Below are 17,059 nucleotides of genomic sequence, written 5' to 3'. Positions count from 1 at the left end.
GCTCTCCTCACACAAGTTTCTTCCGTATTACGCTATGAGTTATGAGAGCCAGGAGATAATTTCTAAATCCAACCACAAATAATGACCCCAGTCGTCGAAGTCACCCTGCATTTCGTTAAGTAAGTATATGTGCGAACACCGCCTTTGCTTAAGCAGACACTATGTAGGGCGTTGCGATATGTATATTTGTTTCTGGCCTTTTGTTTTTCGCAACACAAGCTGCGAACGTAGACTAGTATAGAATTTTCTTCATTTCTGAATAAATGGAATAAAACTTGAGGTTACCGTACGAGAGTGTAGTCGCTTGCCACTGAAATTCCTCTTCTACACCGACAGATGGCAGGCGAACAATGGATTGGAATTTGTGTCGTGTGAATATTGCGGAACTATTTGCGCAGGCAGATCGTTACGTGAGTACAGGCATTAAGCCAGAATCTGTCCGAGGCGGAACTTAATGCAAGAAAAATTGAAGGCCTATTGCTCAGTTACGTTGTAACCCGCTATTTTGAAATGACTAAATTGTAGAATAAAAAATCCAATAAATAATAACAAATTATTGAATTTTATATAAGATGTAACAAAGATCATTCCATAATTTCCTAGCCGCAGTGACCTGTAACTGTCCCGAGATCACAGGTATCCCTCCCCTCCCGCGGGAATCGCAATAAAGTGAAAATCGTTTCGCTCTTTATAGTAGGAACTTTGGTATTTCAGGAAGGTAACCATCTAACCTGCGTCTAAGCCACTGTTGCGTGGAAATGGAGTTCTAGTGTAGAAAGTAATGTTGGTTGCCCTGTAAATTGTGCCCGCCATTATATGTGTATAGTGCGCTGTCTTAGTATACAATTATACCCGGTGTGTGAAGTGTACGTTTAGTGTTTATAGAAAACTTGTAAATATGTCGAAACCAGAAGACGCTATGGAGGGAGTGGACACTGGTGAAAACTCGGTACGTTATGGTGTATCCTATAATTTAAGAAAAAGTCGAGACGTTCTTTGTCTGGAATATGTTTTGGTGTTCATTACCTTACTATCTATGTTTTTATTTTTGTTTTGGAGTATGAAATAACATGTTTATAGACTGGCAGCTTATGACATTGGTTATGTTTCTGTAGAATGCATCGTCAGCCGACACGATGTCATCGAGGGAGAAACCAGAAGATTATGAAGTGAAAGTTGTGAGTGATCTAAAGCACTGTGATGTTTTTGATAACATCCATGTAGACGTATAATTACTATTAAGTGTATTTGTGTGTTTCGAAGGTTACAGATCGGAGCAAGCGCTTTGATTACTTACTGAAACAAACCGAAATCTTCACTCATTTTATGTCCAACAACCAAGGTGGGAAGACACCATCCAGTCCATTAAAAGTTCGACCCGGGCGACCGAGAAAAGAACAACCAAAAATTGATCCTGGAGAGTGAGTATTGAATTTCGACTGCATGTGAAAGCCAGAGTTCCCAGCACAGTACAAAATGTGACAGATTTGTGCTAGGTGTGTTGTGCCGTTTCCGTTGTTGGGTCTAATACGAATATGTTGTGAGTGTGTTATGTATTGACTGTATCATTAAACTTTGTAATCATATAATATCAGGTATTAAAAATCCAGTCATGACGTAGTCATTGCATAGCTGTCCATATCAGTTGAAACCGACAGCAGAAAGAATACTTCTCACATTAACTGCTTCAGTCACATATAAGTAAGATGGTTCTTAAAAATAACTGCCGTCACATCTGCAACTGTGTTTGTTTATATTCCTGGGCTTGGGGGGAGAGGGGTACAGATACAACCAACTTCTAGCCTATTTGGTTAAGGGAAGGTTTTGGGACAACCTGTGGGCAATCACTATTTAAATCATGTCCACTTTAAATTTCTTTTGTGCTTTAATTCACATGTAGTGGACAGTAAAAGGAAACCAGTGTTGTGTTTGCTCTACTTCAGTGCTTACTAATAACTGGAAATTGAGTTACTTCACTCTAGGAAGAAATGTGGAAAACAATTAAGAATTAGCTCTTGACAGTAAAAAATTTTGCCTGTAGAATTGAGCAAATCAAAACTTATATTGTGATCATTTTCTTTTTAACAGAAATAAAGAACATGCTTAGGCCTATTGTTAATATGCCTTCATTTATACAACTCAGTAATGATTGTCGTTTCCCAGTTATCTGCATAGGCCATGGGTGGGACAACTTTCAAACTGTCAAGCAAACATATCAACAAGTATAAATAAGAAATAAATTAAAGGATGATATATGATCATATGAATAATTGTCCTACTTTCCCTTTAATGCTGAATATCAGAGGTTTACAAACTGAGCTCTTAATAACCTGTGAAACTTTGATAATGATGATACAGCAAAAGGACATAGCTCTGTATGCCCACCAACATTTAAAAGAACTCTGTGAATTATGGAATTATGCACTCATTTAAAAAGAAGATAGGGGAGGGGGGATGTATAGGATGAGCTTACGAAAGTTTCAAATGGAAAATATTCATTGTATCATAACTTAAAAGAAATGGATTCTGCCCGCCCCCCCACCTTGCTTGTGATAGATGTTCACATCTTGGGCTACACTCATACTTACTTTGGGCCATAGGATGGACACCCCTGCTCTGTGCAATGAAATATCAATAAATGTCACAATATTAATCATTAAAAATCCAAGATGGGATAATGACACTATTACGAAAAAGATAGATTGCTGCTAACCATATAGAGGAGATGTTGAGCCACAGGCAGGCACAATAAAAATACTGCTACACATGTAAGCTTTTGGCCAAAAGGTCTTCCTCTAAAGTAGAAAACATACACATGTGACCGTTGTCCATGGCTGCTGAGGTCAGGGATATTGTCACATTCTCATATTAATATAGGACAACCGAAATCGTGACACACTCGGAAGAAAGAGTCAAATATTTTGACAACCAGAATGATTAATTTAACTTAACCTATGCTATCAGATACCGGTCTAACCACAATGACGTAATTCATCAAATATTCAGAAAGAGCAAAGATATGACAACGAAGCTTGTTAATTGAATTTTTGGGAGTAAAACTGTCGTAGTACAACCTAATTTATACCTCAGGCTAAGTTACAGATCAGTCACAACTAGGTTTTTTACCTTTCACTTTTGTTGGCTTCACCAGCTCATAACCAAACACATTCCAACCAAACCGAAACCTCGGGCTAAACTACAGATAACTTTCTCACTACAACCAGGGTTTCGAGCTTCCACGTTCAATGGCTTCGCCGTCTCACATCCAGACCGTCACAGGTCAGCCGAACCTCATAATTTGTGACATCACTGTCTGAACAGACCTCACAAGTCCCGACAGAAAAAAAAAATCAAATATTTTTGTCAATAGGACCGGAGAAAGGTTTCTCTTTCAGTACTAGAAATGCAATGGCAGCATGTTTCCAACTGACCATTATAGAACACTTCTGTGACTTCTGCAGGCCCTAATCTTGACTTAAGCCAACATGACATCCTTTATACTAGGTGTTTGGCTGCTGCTTTCACCATTTGTGAAAAAATTATGCATTATGAGCAGATTATCATTTTTAACTTTACAACTTGAAATATTTTTTATATTCTCTGCTTTTCTACCTTTTTAAGAAGGTTTTCCCAAACACATCTTCAATCGGTACGTATTTTAATTTAAGTCTGTTCTTTCTTTTTCATTCAGCTTCCTCCTTGTGATGTTCAGTTAAATATTTTTCAGAGGAAGATACTTTTTCTTCATGTTTTCCCATCTTCTTCTCTCCCATCCTTTTGCTTAATGGGTGTTGTTTGTGCGGATATCTTTCTGCAACTTTTCTCAAAGTTTTCTCATACACTCTGCTGATGTTATCCCAATCTTTTAATAAATGATAAATAAGTATAAGTGTAAACCAGCAAGGTACTTGTTATACTAACCAATGTAACTTGAAAATGACCAGAACTGTTAAATGGTTTAGACTTAGTAACAGTCCAAAAATTGTCGCCTTTGGGACAGACTTACTTTGTAACATTATCTTCCTTTCTAGTGTTCTGTATCCAACCAGTGTTGGGTTGGTACTGGTACGCTGTCTCTCCAGTTTCACAGAGAACTAATCGTACACATATATAGACTATTATTACAATGCTATTGCCATTCCCAAAATCATTTTAAAACTACTGCCAGCTTCCTCCTCCCCCAGGAAGGAACCCATGGTACCTACTCTGTCCATATTCTGTCAAATGTGACATCATTTCTCAAGGTATTTGAGAATCATGTATCTGAGGCAAGACGTGGGAATCAGACTAGTATCTACCTTAGTTTACCATCAGGATAACGAAAGTGTCCGATTCCACCCCTCTACTTTGACAAATGACGTCACCAATATGGCGGAAACAGCCATTCACGACGACTCCCATACCGCTCCTATGACATCATCACGTAAACATGACAACAAACACGAAAATAGATCGAAAAACCACCAAATAGATATTCCTCCAAAAATATAATGAAACTAACGGGACAAGCGGGGGAACTGGGGAATTTTGGGTGAGGCCAAACTAAATATAAACACACACCACTACACCAAACAACAAAAAACAGTAAAATAACAAGACATCACAACCTTCTCAAATTCCACTACACACAAAATCCACTGGAATCGATCACTTCCCTTGACCTGTATAGGCCAACAGAAACAACTGATACTGCACTATAAATCTCAAAACTTTCACCACCACACTTAATCCCACAAAAAAAAAAAAAAAAAAAAAAAAAAAAAACACCTAGAAAATCGAAATTCTAATCGAACACTTCCCTTGACCTCAAAAATGATACGTCATTAACACAATTTCTTGTATGCCCAACCTAGACTTCTCGAACCAGGAACCTCGCCTAATGGAGCGACATAAGTTATCCGTACGACATCTTCACATACAGCCGTCCCTTGTCTGAGACACCGGAACTTTAGTAAACCTCATTTCTTCATGACACACTGAACACTTCACGACTTCAGCCAACAGGCCGAATAGCTGAAGGAATTTTGTTAGACAACGCACTGTCCCCCATCATTGGTGACAACCAAAAACTGTTGACCTTGTCAGTCATATCCATACCTACCAAAGACATAAATAAAGCAATTCATCAAAATTCACACACAACGAACAGAAAAAAAAACTACAATAACGTCGACATAACAAAACCAAAATCGTTAACTCACTGAAAAATATTCCGCTAAAAGCACAGTTAACCACCGATACCACACATGTGCAATGCTACGGTGCAAATGAACCCCATAGGCCACATAACACGCTACCCATAAACACGCCACCAGAAAGAACCACTGACCGCAACAATACGCCACCTATAAACACTCAAACTAAACCAAGAATGTCGCACAACACAAACACACCACCAGAAAGCACGACCGATCACATCAAAACGACATCTACAAACACGCCACTCTCACAAAGTAAACTCCGCGTCGTCGTGACGTCACGTACCGCAACAGCCTTACATCACGGGTCAAAGCTGACGGGTGGAACCGGACGCTTCCATTGATCCTGGAAAAATGCCTAAAGACCATGTCCATTGTGGCTGGCCCACTAGCCTCCATCGTTAATCCACGAAGTGGATTTGATCTACTGCCAACACACATTCCTGTGTCCTGGAAGCAAGCGCTTTAATGCCCTCGGCTGTCCAGGTGGGCGTACTTTTAACATTTCTACATAGCCAATGGTTATTTACAAATTAAGCACTGCTCTGTGGGTCATTGAGTATTTTTATTGGTTTTTCTCATGCATAACCTAATGTAAACAGAATTGCTGTTACTGCTGAGTTGGAGAGTATACTTTTTAATGCTTTTTGTTCTACGTATTACCATAAACACCTGCTTATTTTTGTAAAATAGCTATATATCTAAAACATGTGGAATATGTCCAGAAGATAATATTCTGCTCTTGAAATGTAACAACTGAAAGAAAAGTGGCTGCAGCCTAACTTGAAATAGCTGCCAACATAAAAAGCAAACTGATTGTCCTCAAACCTCATTTACAAATGAGCATCTATATTTCCTCAAGTAATTTTGTAAGTGTAATAAATGTTTCAGCTCAGTAAAATTTAACTTTGGTAGATTCAGAAAATTGTAGCATAAATTAAAAGTAAAATAAAATATCTCTGATTCAGTCTCTCATGTAATCACCCACCTATGTAACTGGAATAGTGGCTATACAAATAATGATCTTTTTATTAATTATGTGGCAAATTCATTTTCAAGCAGAGAGAAGAGTATAACAGATTATCAGTAATTTGTGTAAAGCATAACAAGGGACTTAGAAAGGATGAGTAGTAGCTATAGCTGGAAGCTAGTCTATATGATGTGTCAGTATTAGCTAAAGTGGTCTGTTTGAAGACACTGAACTGGTGAAATCTGGATGGCACAAAGAGGAATGTTATAAAAATGATGGAGATTACAGGAAGAATGAGGATATCACCAAATTTTTCAGACGAGGGAAGAAGCTGACAGAGTGCATGTCATTCACATCTCACTCACTCATTTACTTAAGGGAAAAACTTTTTCTGTGACCATTAGTGAATTAGAAAATGTACCAGGAAAGGGAGTAAATGATTTCAATACTGTTCGCAATACACCTACCACAGAAAAGATAATAGTTTTGTTGGTGTGTCCCGAGAGACAGAAAACTACTGTAATAAATCTCTGTAAACAACGTTCCGATTCTTATTGTTCTCTGTGTATATGTGGAGATTTCTGGCTCTCGATACATGCAAGCAGTCATCGTAGAGCTGCCCATGCGAACAGCGCGGTGTGTCTACATGAATACCGACCAGTTTTAACGTTTGTCCTTGACTCTTATTTTTAGTGATCTAAAGACCACATTCAAAGGCGACTGGAGATGTTGTTTGAACTGGAAAAGCAAGTTTGTTGGGATGATAGGAATTCGTGGTATCAATACCACCTCTCCTTTGATTTCGCCAGTGATGGTGGCCTGCACAGTATGCCTTCTCAGCTCCAGAATGTGTGTAATGGGGCCATTACACAATCTTGGTGCATCTAGGTTATGCATCAGTATGACAGCCAATCCACCATCAGCTCCAACTTGTAGGATGGCACCTCAACAGCTCTGATGAGTTTATAAACTCTTCAGGATATGTACTAGCATTTTTCCTTGTCATCACTATATCAATTGTCATGTAGGTGGTCACCTCACCAGGTACTTTGCACTAATAATATTTTTATTCGTATTTCTCACCGATTCATTCTTTGGCGCCGGTATTGCTCTTTCACATAACCACTACTCATTGCACAAGTTTTGCTTAAAGCTCGGAAAAACCTCGTTAATTAGATTATCTCCCAAGCTTTCAACACTGTAGAATTGGCTTTCAAAATTTATTAAGCCTTCTGCATCCATTGACAAGTGGACCTCACTGATCTCCAAGAGGTATTAAGCAATGTGTCGAGACTCTCGGTATAGACGGGCTCTCATATTAGTTGTGAGGTGGATTCTTCCTACATTTTCCCATACTGGCAAAGAATTGAAGCATGTGATGATCTCGTCTGCCGCAGTTCTTCGCTCAACGACTGGCAGTATCTGTTGGAAGCAGTCCGTGAGTAAGACAACCATCCTACCCATCGACATTCGGTTACCGCGGATGTCTTGCAAGCTTCAATCTGGTGTCTTGATCACACACTTGTGTAGCATCAACCATTCACCCCAGACAATCAATTTGCAGTGCTGCAGCAGCTTATGTCGCAAATTGGCATTTCCTCACTTGTGAGGTTCAGTAGAAGCTTGAACATCAAGCGATCATTCTTCCTCTACTGAACGAGGTTGCAGCCATCTCAGGGGGTACAACACTCCTGCTCTTCTGCAGATGTGTCAGTAGCAAATTCAACGTGAATGTCTTGCCATTATCCCCAGGTGCATCCAAGAAATAAAGACCCATACTCCGTTCTCCAACTCACTCAGAATTTTATTTTATTAAAAATGTGCAGCTCCCAAGGCTGTAGTGTCATAACTGATCTCCCTGAGCAAATCTGTGCACAGATCCCCCATTCATGAAGCGTGCATGCTGAAATCAGACATCCGTTTTCCCACCATGGAGAAAACTTTGTCCTCAATAAGTGTCAGCCCTACGTTGAAATATAGTCGCTGGCCTGTGCGGTCTATTGGCACCTGTGTATGATCTCTTCTGATAATGCGGTTTTGTGTTTGTTCCAAAGTGTTATGGGGTTCAAGAGTCTGCAGTTGCTCTACATGACAGGGAAGCGTTCTCCCAACTTGGTCAGTGACTGTCAGAATACAGTGTTTTACATCGTAGGCCAGCAGGCAGTTACCTTTCAAAAGCCCCATGGCGTTTTCATGGCCATAGACTGTTTTGAGAGCCTGAAAACTGATGGTGCCCCAGGTGCAGGTCAGTTGCAGCTGTACTCATTGATACTCAGTGTGTTATATCTCGCGAAGAGACCATGAGGATAAAATCAGAGAGATTAGAGCCCACACAGAAGCATACCGACAATCCTTCTTTCCACGAACAATACGAGACTGGAATAGAAGGAAGATCCGATAGAGGTACTCAAGATACCCTCCGCCACACACCGTCAGGTGGCTTGCGGAGTATGGATGTAGATGTAGATGTTACATGCACGGTGTAAATTCTGCCTTGGGCATCTAACCCCTTCACACATTGCCAACCTTCACCAGGGTGCCTTGCACACGACACTTCCATTCTTTCAGTGATGTATGCCGTGTACAATATTTCGGCAGTTCTGCATACAGAAAACTCGTCTGTTTGGCACAGATGGAAAAATGTGGTGTGGGTGGTAGCAGGCCGTATCGTTACTCGATTGCACAAGTTGGCATCTGTGAACTACAGGCACTTGCTGTTGGCACCTGCACTGAAAGATGTGACAGTATTCTGTGCTGCTCACAAATCAGCAGGCCCAATATCCGTAGTGTTGCTTCATTGCTGCTCGCATATCAGCCTACTCTAAACATCTGCACTTTGTCTTTTGGGACAGTATTAGTGTAGCTCTGCCATTGCACAGTAAATATCACCTGCTTATGTACTTGCAAATGTATTTAGTTGCTGGGACTGAGATAGAAAACTCCACATTAATTTGGGCATTAAAATTTTTGGAAAAGAGCGGTGAGTATGGAACCACCCAGATGTTGTGCACTATGACGTCTTGACGTGGTACCTCTCGCTTTGTGGCTGTACGTCCCCTGCCCTCTACTGCTCTGCGTCTCTACAGTAGATATCTGCTCTTGTTTGTTTTGGCCTCTTTTTGCCCAAGGATACTTTTTGATGCATTTCCAGTCTTTCATCCTTGGGGATGTAGGGTTTTACATTTTGCAAGGACCGAGGAGTAGGATCTTAGTGATCATGTCATATAGCTATTTTCCATATTGGGGTCAGGCAACTTGCTGATATCACCTATCGGTTTGGTTCAGCTGCAATTTCTGTTTCAACCACAGCAATAAGTGCACGTGTGGCAAGCCACATTTCTGCCACTCAGTGGAATACTTGAAGCATTGTGCCGTACCAAAAACATGCCCTTTTATGAGGAGAGCCACCAGCTCTTGCACTTTAACAATAAAAAGTTGCATTATGAAGATATTACAACAGTCTGTCAGTTTATGCCCATTCATCATTTGTTCTCTGATCTCGGACCAGGTTGTGTTGTACATGAAGGTGATGTATAAGTCCAGCCAACCATAGTTCCCAGCATAGCAAAAAGTGTCCTGGATATATTTGTGAAGGTACCTCGTCCTTTTCATAAATGACAACTGGAGGATGACCATCTGACCTAAGTCATTAGGATTCTCGTTCTTGGCCTTCACAATGGCATCTTGCAGGTGGGCATAATTCTCTGCACCTGCTATTTCCTTTCGACATTCCCTCTCCTCCTCTGCATTTGTCTACCAAAATTTGGTACAGATAAACCCAACACCACAGCAACAAATTGTATTCATGTTTGCAGACCATCAGGTGAAATGTGTAGAAATCCATGCATGTCAGTTTTGTTCAGGTTTGGTCACCCAGTTGACAGATTCATTTGAGGGATGCTGAAGTGATATCCTTCTTACCCATTTCAAAACATAAAAGCAGTATGGTAGAGCGTTGTAGTAGTGGTATTTGTCAGCGAGCCTGGCGAGGTAAGCGGTGTGTCACCAAGACCACAGCCATGACCTCTGCCACAGCCGGCGCTTTGTAGTGGGGTGGCGCATGTGCTGTCCGCTCAGCACACAATCCGTGTCGATAGCCGTCTTGCAGCTCTCGTCCTTGTTTTGAACTCTTGCACCAACACATTTTGATTGTGAATTTTCAGTAGAGTCTGTGAGTCTCCACTGCGTCGTCTCCAGTAAAGTAAACTTGCAAAAAATTGAGCTTCACCTGTGGATGAAGATAAAAGGAACCCTATTTTATAGTGTACTTTCCCGTGCACCTTAAAGATCGGTGAGGTGAAAACCCAGTCATGGAGAGAATTCTGTGTGCACCAAAGGGGGAGTGTGAAAACATGAATTATATAGTTTAGGAACTGCTGTGCCTCATCAGTCTCTCTAGAAAATAATTCCTTTAATGGATAGTGTTTCTCTTCTAATGTGGGCTGTCTTGCCCTCAGAGCAACACATTCCCACCATTTGCTCCTTCCATTTCAGTGCCCTGCAAAATTTGCATGCCTTGTTCAAATGGCAAATTTTGATGAGTCTGTGGTTATAGTGTAATTTAAAGTTGGATCAAAGTCGAAAGCACAGTTTTTAAAAAAAAAAAAAAAAAAAAAAAAAAAAAAAAAAAAAAAAAAAAAAGTCCCCAGTGTTCATTGCAAATATTTGCTGATATTCAGCTTAGTGTTGAGCAACAGCGAGTCAGGCACGCATGAGCCTCTTACTTTTTTGGAGGCACACACAGAGGCCATGCGGTCTGCGTTCTCCTGATGCCAAGAAGTTGCATCTTTGGCTGTCTCAGAAGAGGATGTGCAAGTGACGACAGACAAAGATTACATCCTGTGTAAAATCGCTAAGCAGGTCTAAGGCGTCCATCCAGTCACTTGTTAACCAGTCTGGTTTGGCAGTAGAATATAGCAAAAGGAAGGCAGAAGTTTTAAAATCGGCATCTAAGAAATCGTTCACACAGGATAATTGTACAAATGTACCATCGTGTGGCCATTGTACAGTGTCCCATATCGATGACATAGTAATAATCATCCGTGGTGTAGAGGAACAACTGAAAGAGTTGAAAACAAATAAGTCAACAGGTCCGGATGGAGTCCCAATTCAGTTTTACAAAGATTACTCTGTGTCTTTGGACCCTTACTTATTTTACATGTATCGTGAATCTCTTGACCAGCCCAAAGTGCCAAGTGATCCATCTAAAGCAACAATTAAATCTCCACAGTTCCCATTACCTGTCACAGCTTCTTCATTGTTGCTCGAGCAATATCTTCAGCAGAAGATCCCACCAAATCATTGTTGTTTTTGTTTGTTGTGGTCTTCAGTCCTGAGACTGGTTTACCGAGCAAGGTGGCGTAGTGGTTAGACACTGGACTCGCATTCAGGAGGACGACGGTTCAATCCCGCGTCCCGCCATCCTGATTTAGGTTTTCCGTGATTACCCTAAATCGCTCCAGGCAAATGTCGGGTTGGTTCCTTTGAAAGGGCACGGCCGACTTCCTTCCCCATCCTTCCCTAATCCGATGAGACCGATGACCTCGCTGTCTGGTCTCCTTCCCCAAAACAACCAACCAACCAACCTGAGACTGGTTTGATGCAGCTGTCCATGATACTCTATCCTGTTCAAGCTTCTTCATCTCCCAGTTCCTACTGCAACCTACATCCTTTTGAATCTGCTTAGTGTATTCATCTCTTGGTCTCCCTCTACAATTTTTACCCTCCGCGCTGCCCTCCAATACTAAATTGGTGATCCCTTGATGCCTCGGAACATGTCCTACCAACCGATCCCTTCTTCTAGTCAAGTTGTGCCACAAACTTCTCTTCTCCCCAATCCTATTCAATACCTGCTCATTAGTTATGTGACCTACCCATCTAATCTTCAGAATTCTTCTGTAGCACCACATTCCGAAAGCTTCTATTCTCTTCTTGTCCAAACTATTTATCGTCCATGTTTCACTTCCATATATGGCTACACTCCATACAAATACTTTCAGAAATGACTTCCTGACACTTAAATCTATATTCGATGTTAACAAATTTCTCTTCTTCAGAAACGCTTTCCTTGCCATTGCCAGTCTACATTTTATATCCTCTCTACTTCGACCATCATCAGTTATTTTGCTCCCCAAATAGCAAAACTCCTTTACTACTTTAAGTGTCTCATTTCCTAATCTGATTCTCTCAGCATCACCCGACTTAATTCGACTACATTCCATTATCCTCGTTTTGCTTTTGTTGATGTTCATCGTATATCCTCCTTTCAAGACACTATCCATTCCGTTCAACTGCTCTTCCAAGACCTTTGCTGTCTCTGACAGAGTTACAATGTCATCGGCAAACCTCAATTTTTTATTGCTTCTCCATGGATTTTAATACCTACTCCGAACTTTTCTTTTGTTTCCTTCACTGCTTGCTCAATATACAGATTAAATAACACCGGGGAAAGTCTACAACCCTGTCTCACTCCCTTCCCAACCACTGCTTCCCTTTCATGTCCCTCGACTCTTATAACTGCCATCTGGTTTCTGTACAAATTGTAAATAGCCTTTCGCTCCCTGTGTTTTACCCCTGCCATCTTTAGAATTTGAAAGAGAGTATTCCAGTCAACATTGTCAAACACTTTCTCTAAGTCTACAAATGCTAGAAATGTAGGTTTGCCTTATTCATTATAAAATCCAAACTTGGATGGTGGTTTTGGCAAGTTCATAATTCCACATAACATTGTCCCTGCAGCACTGCCCTTGCCAATGCAATGCAAGCCGTACACTAGCCTAACATTTGTTTCATACACCTTCTTTCCACTATTACCACTATGAGGAATACTGTTAGAATTAGAAAATGAAACTTCGGCAACACATTTGCTACACTTCAATAACATTTTACATGCCAAACCAATGTGTGAAGTTATTTTTAATTCCAGTCCTCTTTCTTTGCAAACTTGGCATAATACGTTATGTTTCAAAATATTAGAGAGCAAGGAAATGTTAATTATTTCGTTCACATCATTACTGTCACTTGCATAGTTTTCAAATTTTTCTTTGCTGTCACAAAGTTTCTTGCTGGAAGAAGTTCTGTCACATTCATTTGGAGTTGTTGGTGAAGCAGTCTGAGCAGCATCTGCCTTCAAAACAACAAAATATTTCTTCTTCCACTCATTGTGCCTTTTCTTAAACACTTGGTTGCTGAAACAGGGCATATTGATATCCACAAACCAAATACATAAAACAGATATGAGCAAAATTCGTCAAATGCGCAAAATTGAACGGGTAAACAACACAAAGCAAATGCCACAAGTCAACACACACGGTATAGCATTATGTTTACCTATATGAACAGTCACTTGTCACAGAGATAAAGCCGTACAACATTGGAAAACAAAATACTGTCTTATTCCGCAAAGATACCCTGCTTGCGGCCAGCGAGCGGTGCGTCAGAGGTGACACACCAAGTCGCTGCAACTGTTTACGCGGCGTGTCAACTTTGCAGTGATAAAAAACACACTTAGAAGGGTGAAAATTGATTTGTTTTATTCAGAAAACTCCAAATAATTTTATAACGAATAAAATCAAAAAACGTTAATTTTGTCATTTTCATCGTTCTGGCTCCCCTTAAACACTTTAATGATATTATAAGCATTGTATTTGTTGTGTTGAATCATATTAAGAATGTATTAAACAGTAAAAGCATTTTACAAAAATGATACAGTTCAAAAGTCAAAGGGTAAACAGATTTTTCTAAGATAAATTATTGTTCCACATTTTGTGTTATATTCAATTCAGTAAATATCTTGTACTACACACTTTTAAAAGTTGCCTATGTGTGAATTCAGTGTATAAGCTAATGCCATTTCAAATTTCTTCCAAATCTGTCCAGCCGTTACAGTGTGAAACAGTAACAAACATACTCACACCCAAATTTAAGCAATTATAGTATACAGGGTGTCTCATTTATCTTGACCACCCTAAGTAACTGTTTGTCCAGATGCAAATTACGAAATGTTTCAAGCAGATGTTCTTTAGCCGTCAGGGGGACATCAATCAGCCATGATTGGTTTCGTTGTAGCTTTGTTTTTTGCAAAGATATGAACAGTGATATGACTTTTTTAAATGGCACCCTATATTCTTTATTCGGTAATTCATTTCCTCTCCTAAAGACCTATTCAAAAATATATCACAGTGTACCGTTCACTGAAACACGTTATTAATTACATAACGCAAAATTGACATTGACTCTCCTGTACCATTGCCCACGAGTAGAACATTCAAAGGTGCTCAAAGTGGTGACCCTGGACACCAACACAGTGGTGCACTCGTTGAATGAAAGAATTATTTATTGCTTCCAGTGTTGCCTGCTGAAGAGAATTACAAGCAAGCACGATACATTCCTGCATGTCCTCTGGAGTTGTGGAATATTGTGATGGACAACGTCTTTAATGCATCCCCAAAGGAAAAATTTCAGAGGAATCAGGAGACCTAGCAGGCCAAGTAACTGTTCCTCCTCGGCCAATCCATCTGGCTGGATACCTTCGGTCCAGAACACAGTGTCGCATGCAAGGCATTATGTGCTGGACATCCATCTTGTTGATACCACATAAGAATTCTGGTTCTTAGCGGCACTCATCCAGAAGAGGATAAGAATTCATCTGAAGAAATTGGCATAAACTGTGCCGTTTAGACTAGCATTGATGAAATAAGGGCCAATAATTGTAGTACCAAGCATCCCACACTAGACGTTACCTCTCCATTAACGCTGATGTTCCACCTGTCTGAGCCGTTGTGGGTTGTCGCTGGACCCATAATGCATATTCCTTGTATTTACCTGTCCTTTGTTTGAGAAGGAACATTTATCAGTAAAAAGAACTTTGGAGAAGTAGTTCTTACGATGTACTTTGGTTTTAGGAATGCCAATCTCGTGTTCAAGACGTCATGTGCTCACATGTGGATTCATAGCAACAGAAGCGAGAACTCACACAGTCGAAGCTGCCGCAGCTTCGTCTGTGTGAGTACTACGACGTTTGTGTTGTGGGTTGAAACTTTCCATTTCCTGAAGCGTCACAACAAGACGAGAAAACATCTGTTGGGAAGGTGGGTTCTTGTCAGGATATCGCTCTCTGTACAGTTCTGCTACCTGCGTAGCATTTCGCCTACCTTCAACAACAACAATAAAAGAAATGTTACGTTGATGCAATTTGTAGGAAGGACAGCCTTTGCTGTATACCTACTCTACACAACAGTATTTAAAAGGACTAAACAACTGTACTAAATGTACCCGTACATAAGAAAACGGTATTGCAATTACTGTTCTGCTAACTTACATTCCCCATAGATGAGTAGCATTTCTACCTTCCCTTCATTGGTGTATATTCTAATCACACAACTCTTCAACTGATGATGGGTAATGGAATGACGGGTGTACATTCTACTTACTTTCACTTTTGTCCTCTGTCAACGCCTGCACGTGGATGTGTTCCATTACCTCAAGTACCTGCACTAAGCACTGGGAGCATCAATGTCAGTGTTGTGTTATGTAATTAATAACTTTTTATTTCAGTGAATGGTACACTGTGATACATTTTTAAATATGTCTTTAGGAGAGGAAATGAATTACTGAATAAAAAATGCAGGGTGCCATTTAAAAAAGTCATATCGCTGTTCATATCTTTGTAAAAAACAAAGCTACAACGAAGGCAGTCATGCTTATTGATGTCCCCATGACGGCTAAAGAACATTTGCTTGAAACATTTTGTAATTTGCATCTGGACAGTCAGTTATTTAGGGTGGTCAAGATAAATGGGACACACTGTACATGGGATGTCTTAGAAAAAACTGTGATGGACATAACCAATTGGCACTAGCCATTAGGCAGTATTAGGGTAAAGTTCATCATGTTGCAAAGCCAAAAGGATAATTGTGGGAGATATGGACAGTGAGATGGTGAGGTTGTAGCATCTGACTGCCTCTGTGGTGGAATAAAGCTGATTGATAGTGAGTTGTAAATTTAGTGCCGAGCACTAGTTTTTGATAACTATCTGTTAATGTATTCTGAGACTTGTTTGACATCCCAGAAAATTTACCATGTGCTGGCCCCCACTGCGGGTCTGGGGGTTAGAATAGGCCCGAGGTATTCCTGCCTGACATAAGAGGCGACTAAAAGGAGTCTCACATGTTTCGGCCTTTATGTGACGGTCCCCTATCGGTTTGACCTCTATCTTTCTAAGTTTTCCCGAAGAGCGAGCCATTTGGGGAAGGGTGCATCGTGTCCATCATGCATTGAGATCTTTAGCCCACTTTCTCGTTGTCCCACTTATTCTCCATCTCTTGGGCAAGGACACCTTCCAGGGTGCATTTTCCACCATGCACTATGTAGAGTCACTTTGTGTGCAGACAATAACCATGGACTTCTTAGCACCTTATATCCAGCACGGTAGCTAGTCGGTTGTGGTGGGGCCACCATGTACCCTGTTGGCTGTGGCCCTCTGACAAAACTGGGATCACTCTGCTGATGCCTGTGCTGTTAACTTCCCACATATGCCATGGAGTAGATGCCCATCTCCCTAGGGCCCTTGCTGAGGCTAGGTGGCGCCTGTGGGGAGCACCCCTGGTTGGAATGAGTGGCTTCAGGATGGATGACACGCCATGAAGTGTAGTACGTCATCTCTTACTGGTGGTCCACTGCCAGCAGCCTCTTAAGTGGGCAAAGTCTAGCTTCATTGCTAAGAAATATGACCCCAAATCATTCCCCTCCCTTTCCACACCATGGGAGGAACACCAGGCTAAGGATGGCAATGAAGTTTACTCGCCCCAGTGCCTCGTATGTACAAGAGTTGATGGGGAATCTTCCATGTCCATGAAGCCTCAGTTTTTTGTAGAGCATTTAGAGGACAAGT

The 17,059-nt window shown here is 40.8% G+C and overlaps 1 protein-coding gene across 1 annotated transcript in view; it reads left to right on the top strand.

Moving 5' to 3' along the window:
- The first annotated feature begins 719 nt into the window (after positions 1 to 719).
- Positions 720 to 17,059, top strand: part of LOC126473204 (chromatin-remodeling complex ATPase chain Iswi) — a 126,141-nt gene continuing 109,801 nt past the window's right edge. Inside the window, exons 1-3 of the mRNA XM_050100107.1 lie at positions 720 to 949; positions 1,116 to 1,178; positions 1,264 to 1,421. Coding sequence (XP_049956064.1) covers positions 899 to 949; positions 1,116 to 1,178; positions 1,264 to 1,421 — 272 coding nt within the window. The 5' untranslated portion in view covers positions 720 to 898. The remainder of the gene's footprint in view (positions 950 to 1,115; positions 1,179 to 1,263; positions 1,422 to 17,059) is intronic.

Source organism: Schistocerca serialis, chromosome 4 (genome assembly GCF_023864345.2).
Source record: "Schistocerca serialis cubense isolate TAMUIC-IGC-003099 chromosome 4, iqSchSeri2.2, whole genome shotgun sequence".
NCBI lineage: Eukaryota > Metazoa > Arthropoda > Insecta > Orthoptera > Acrididae > Schistocerca > Schistocerca serialis.
This window is presented reverse-complemented; position numbering and strand designations above follow the sequence as displayed.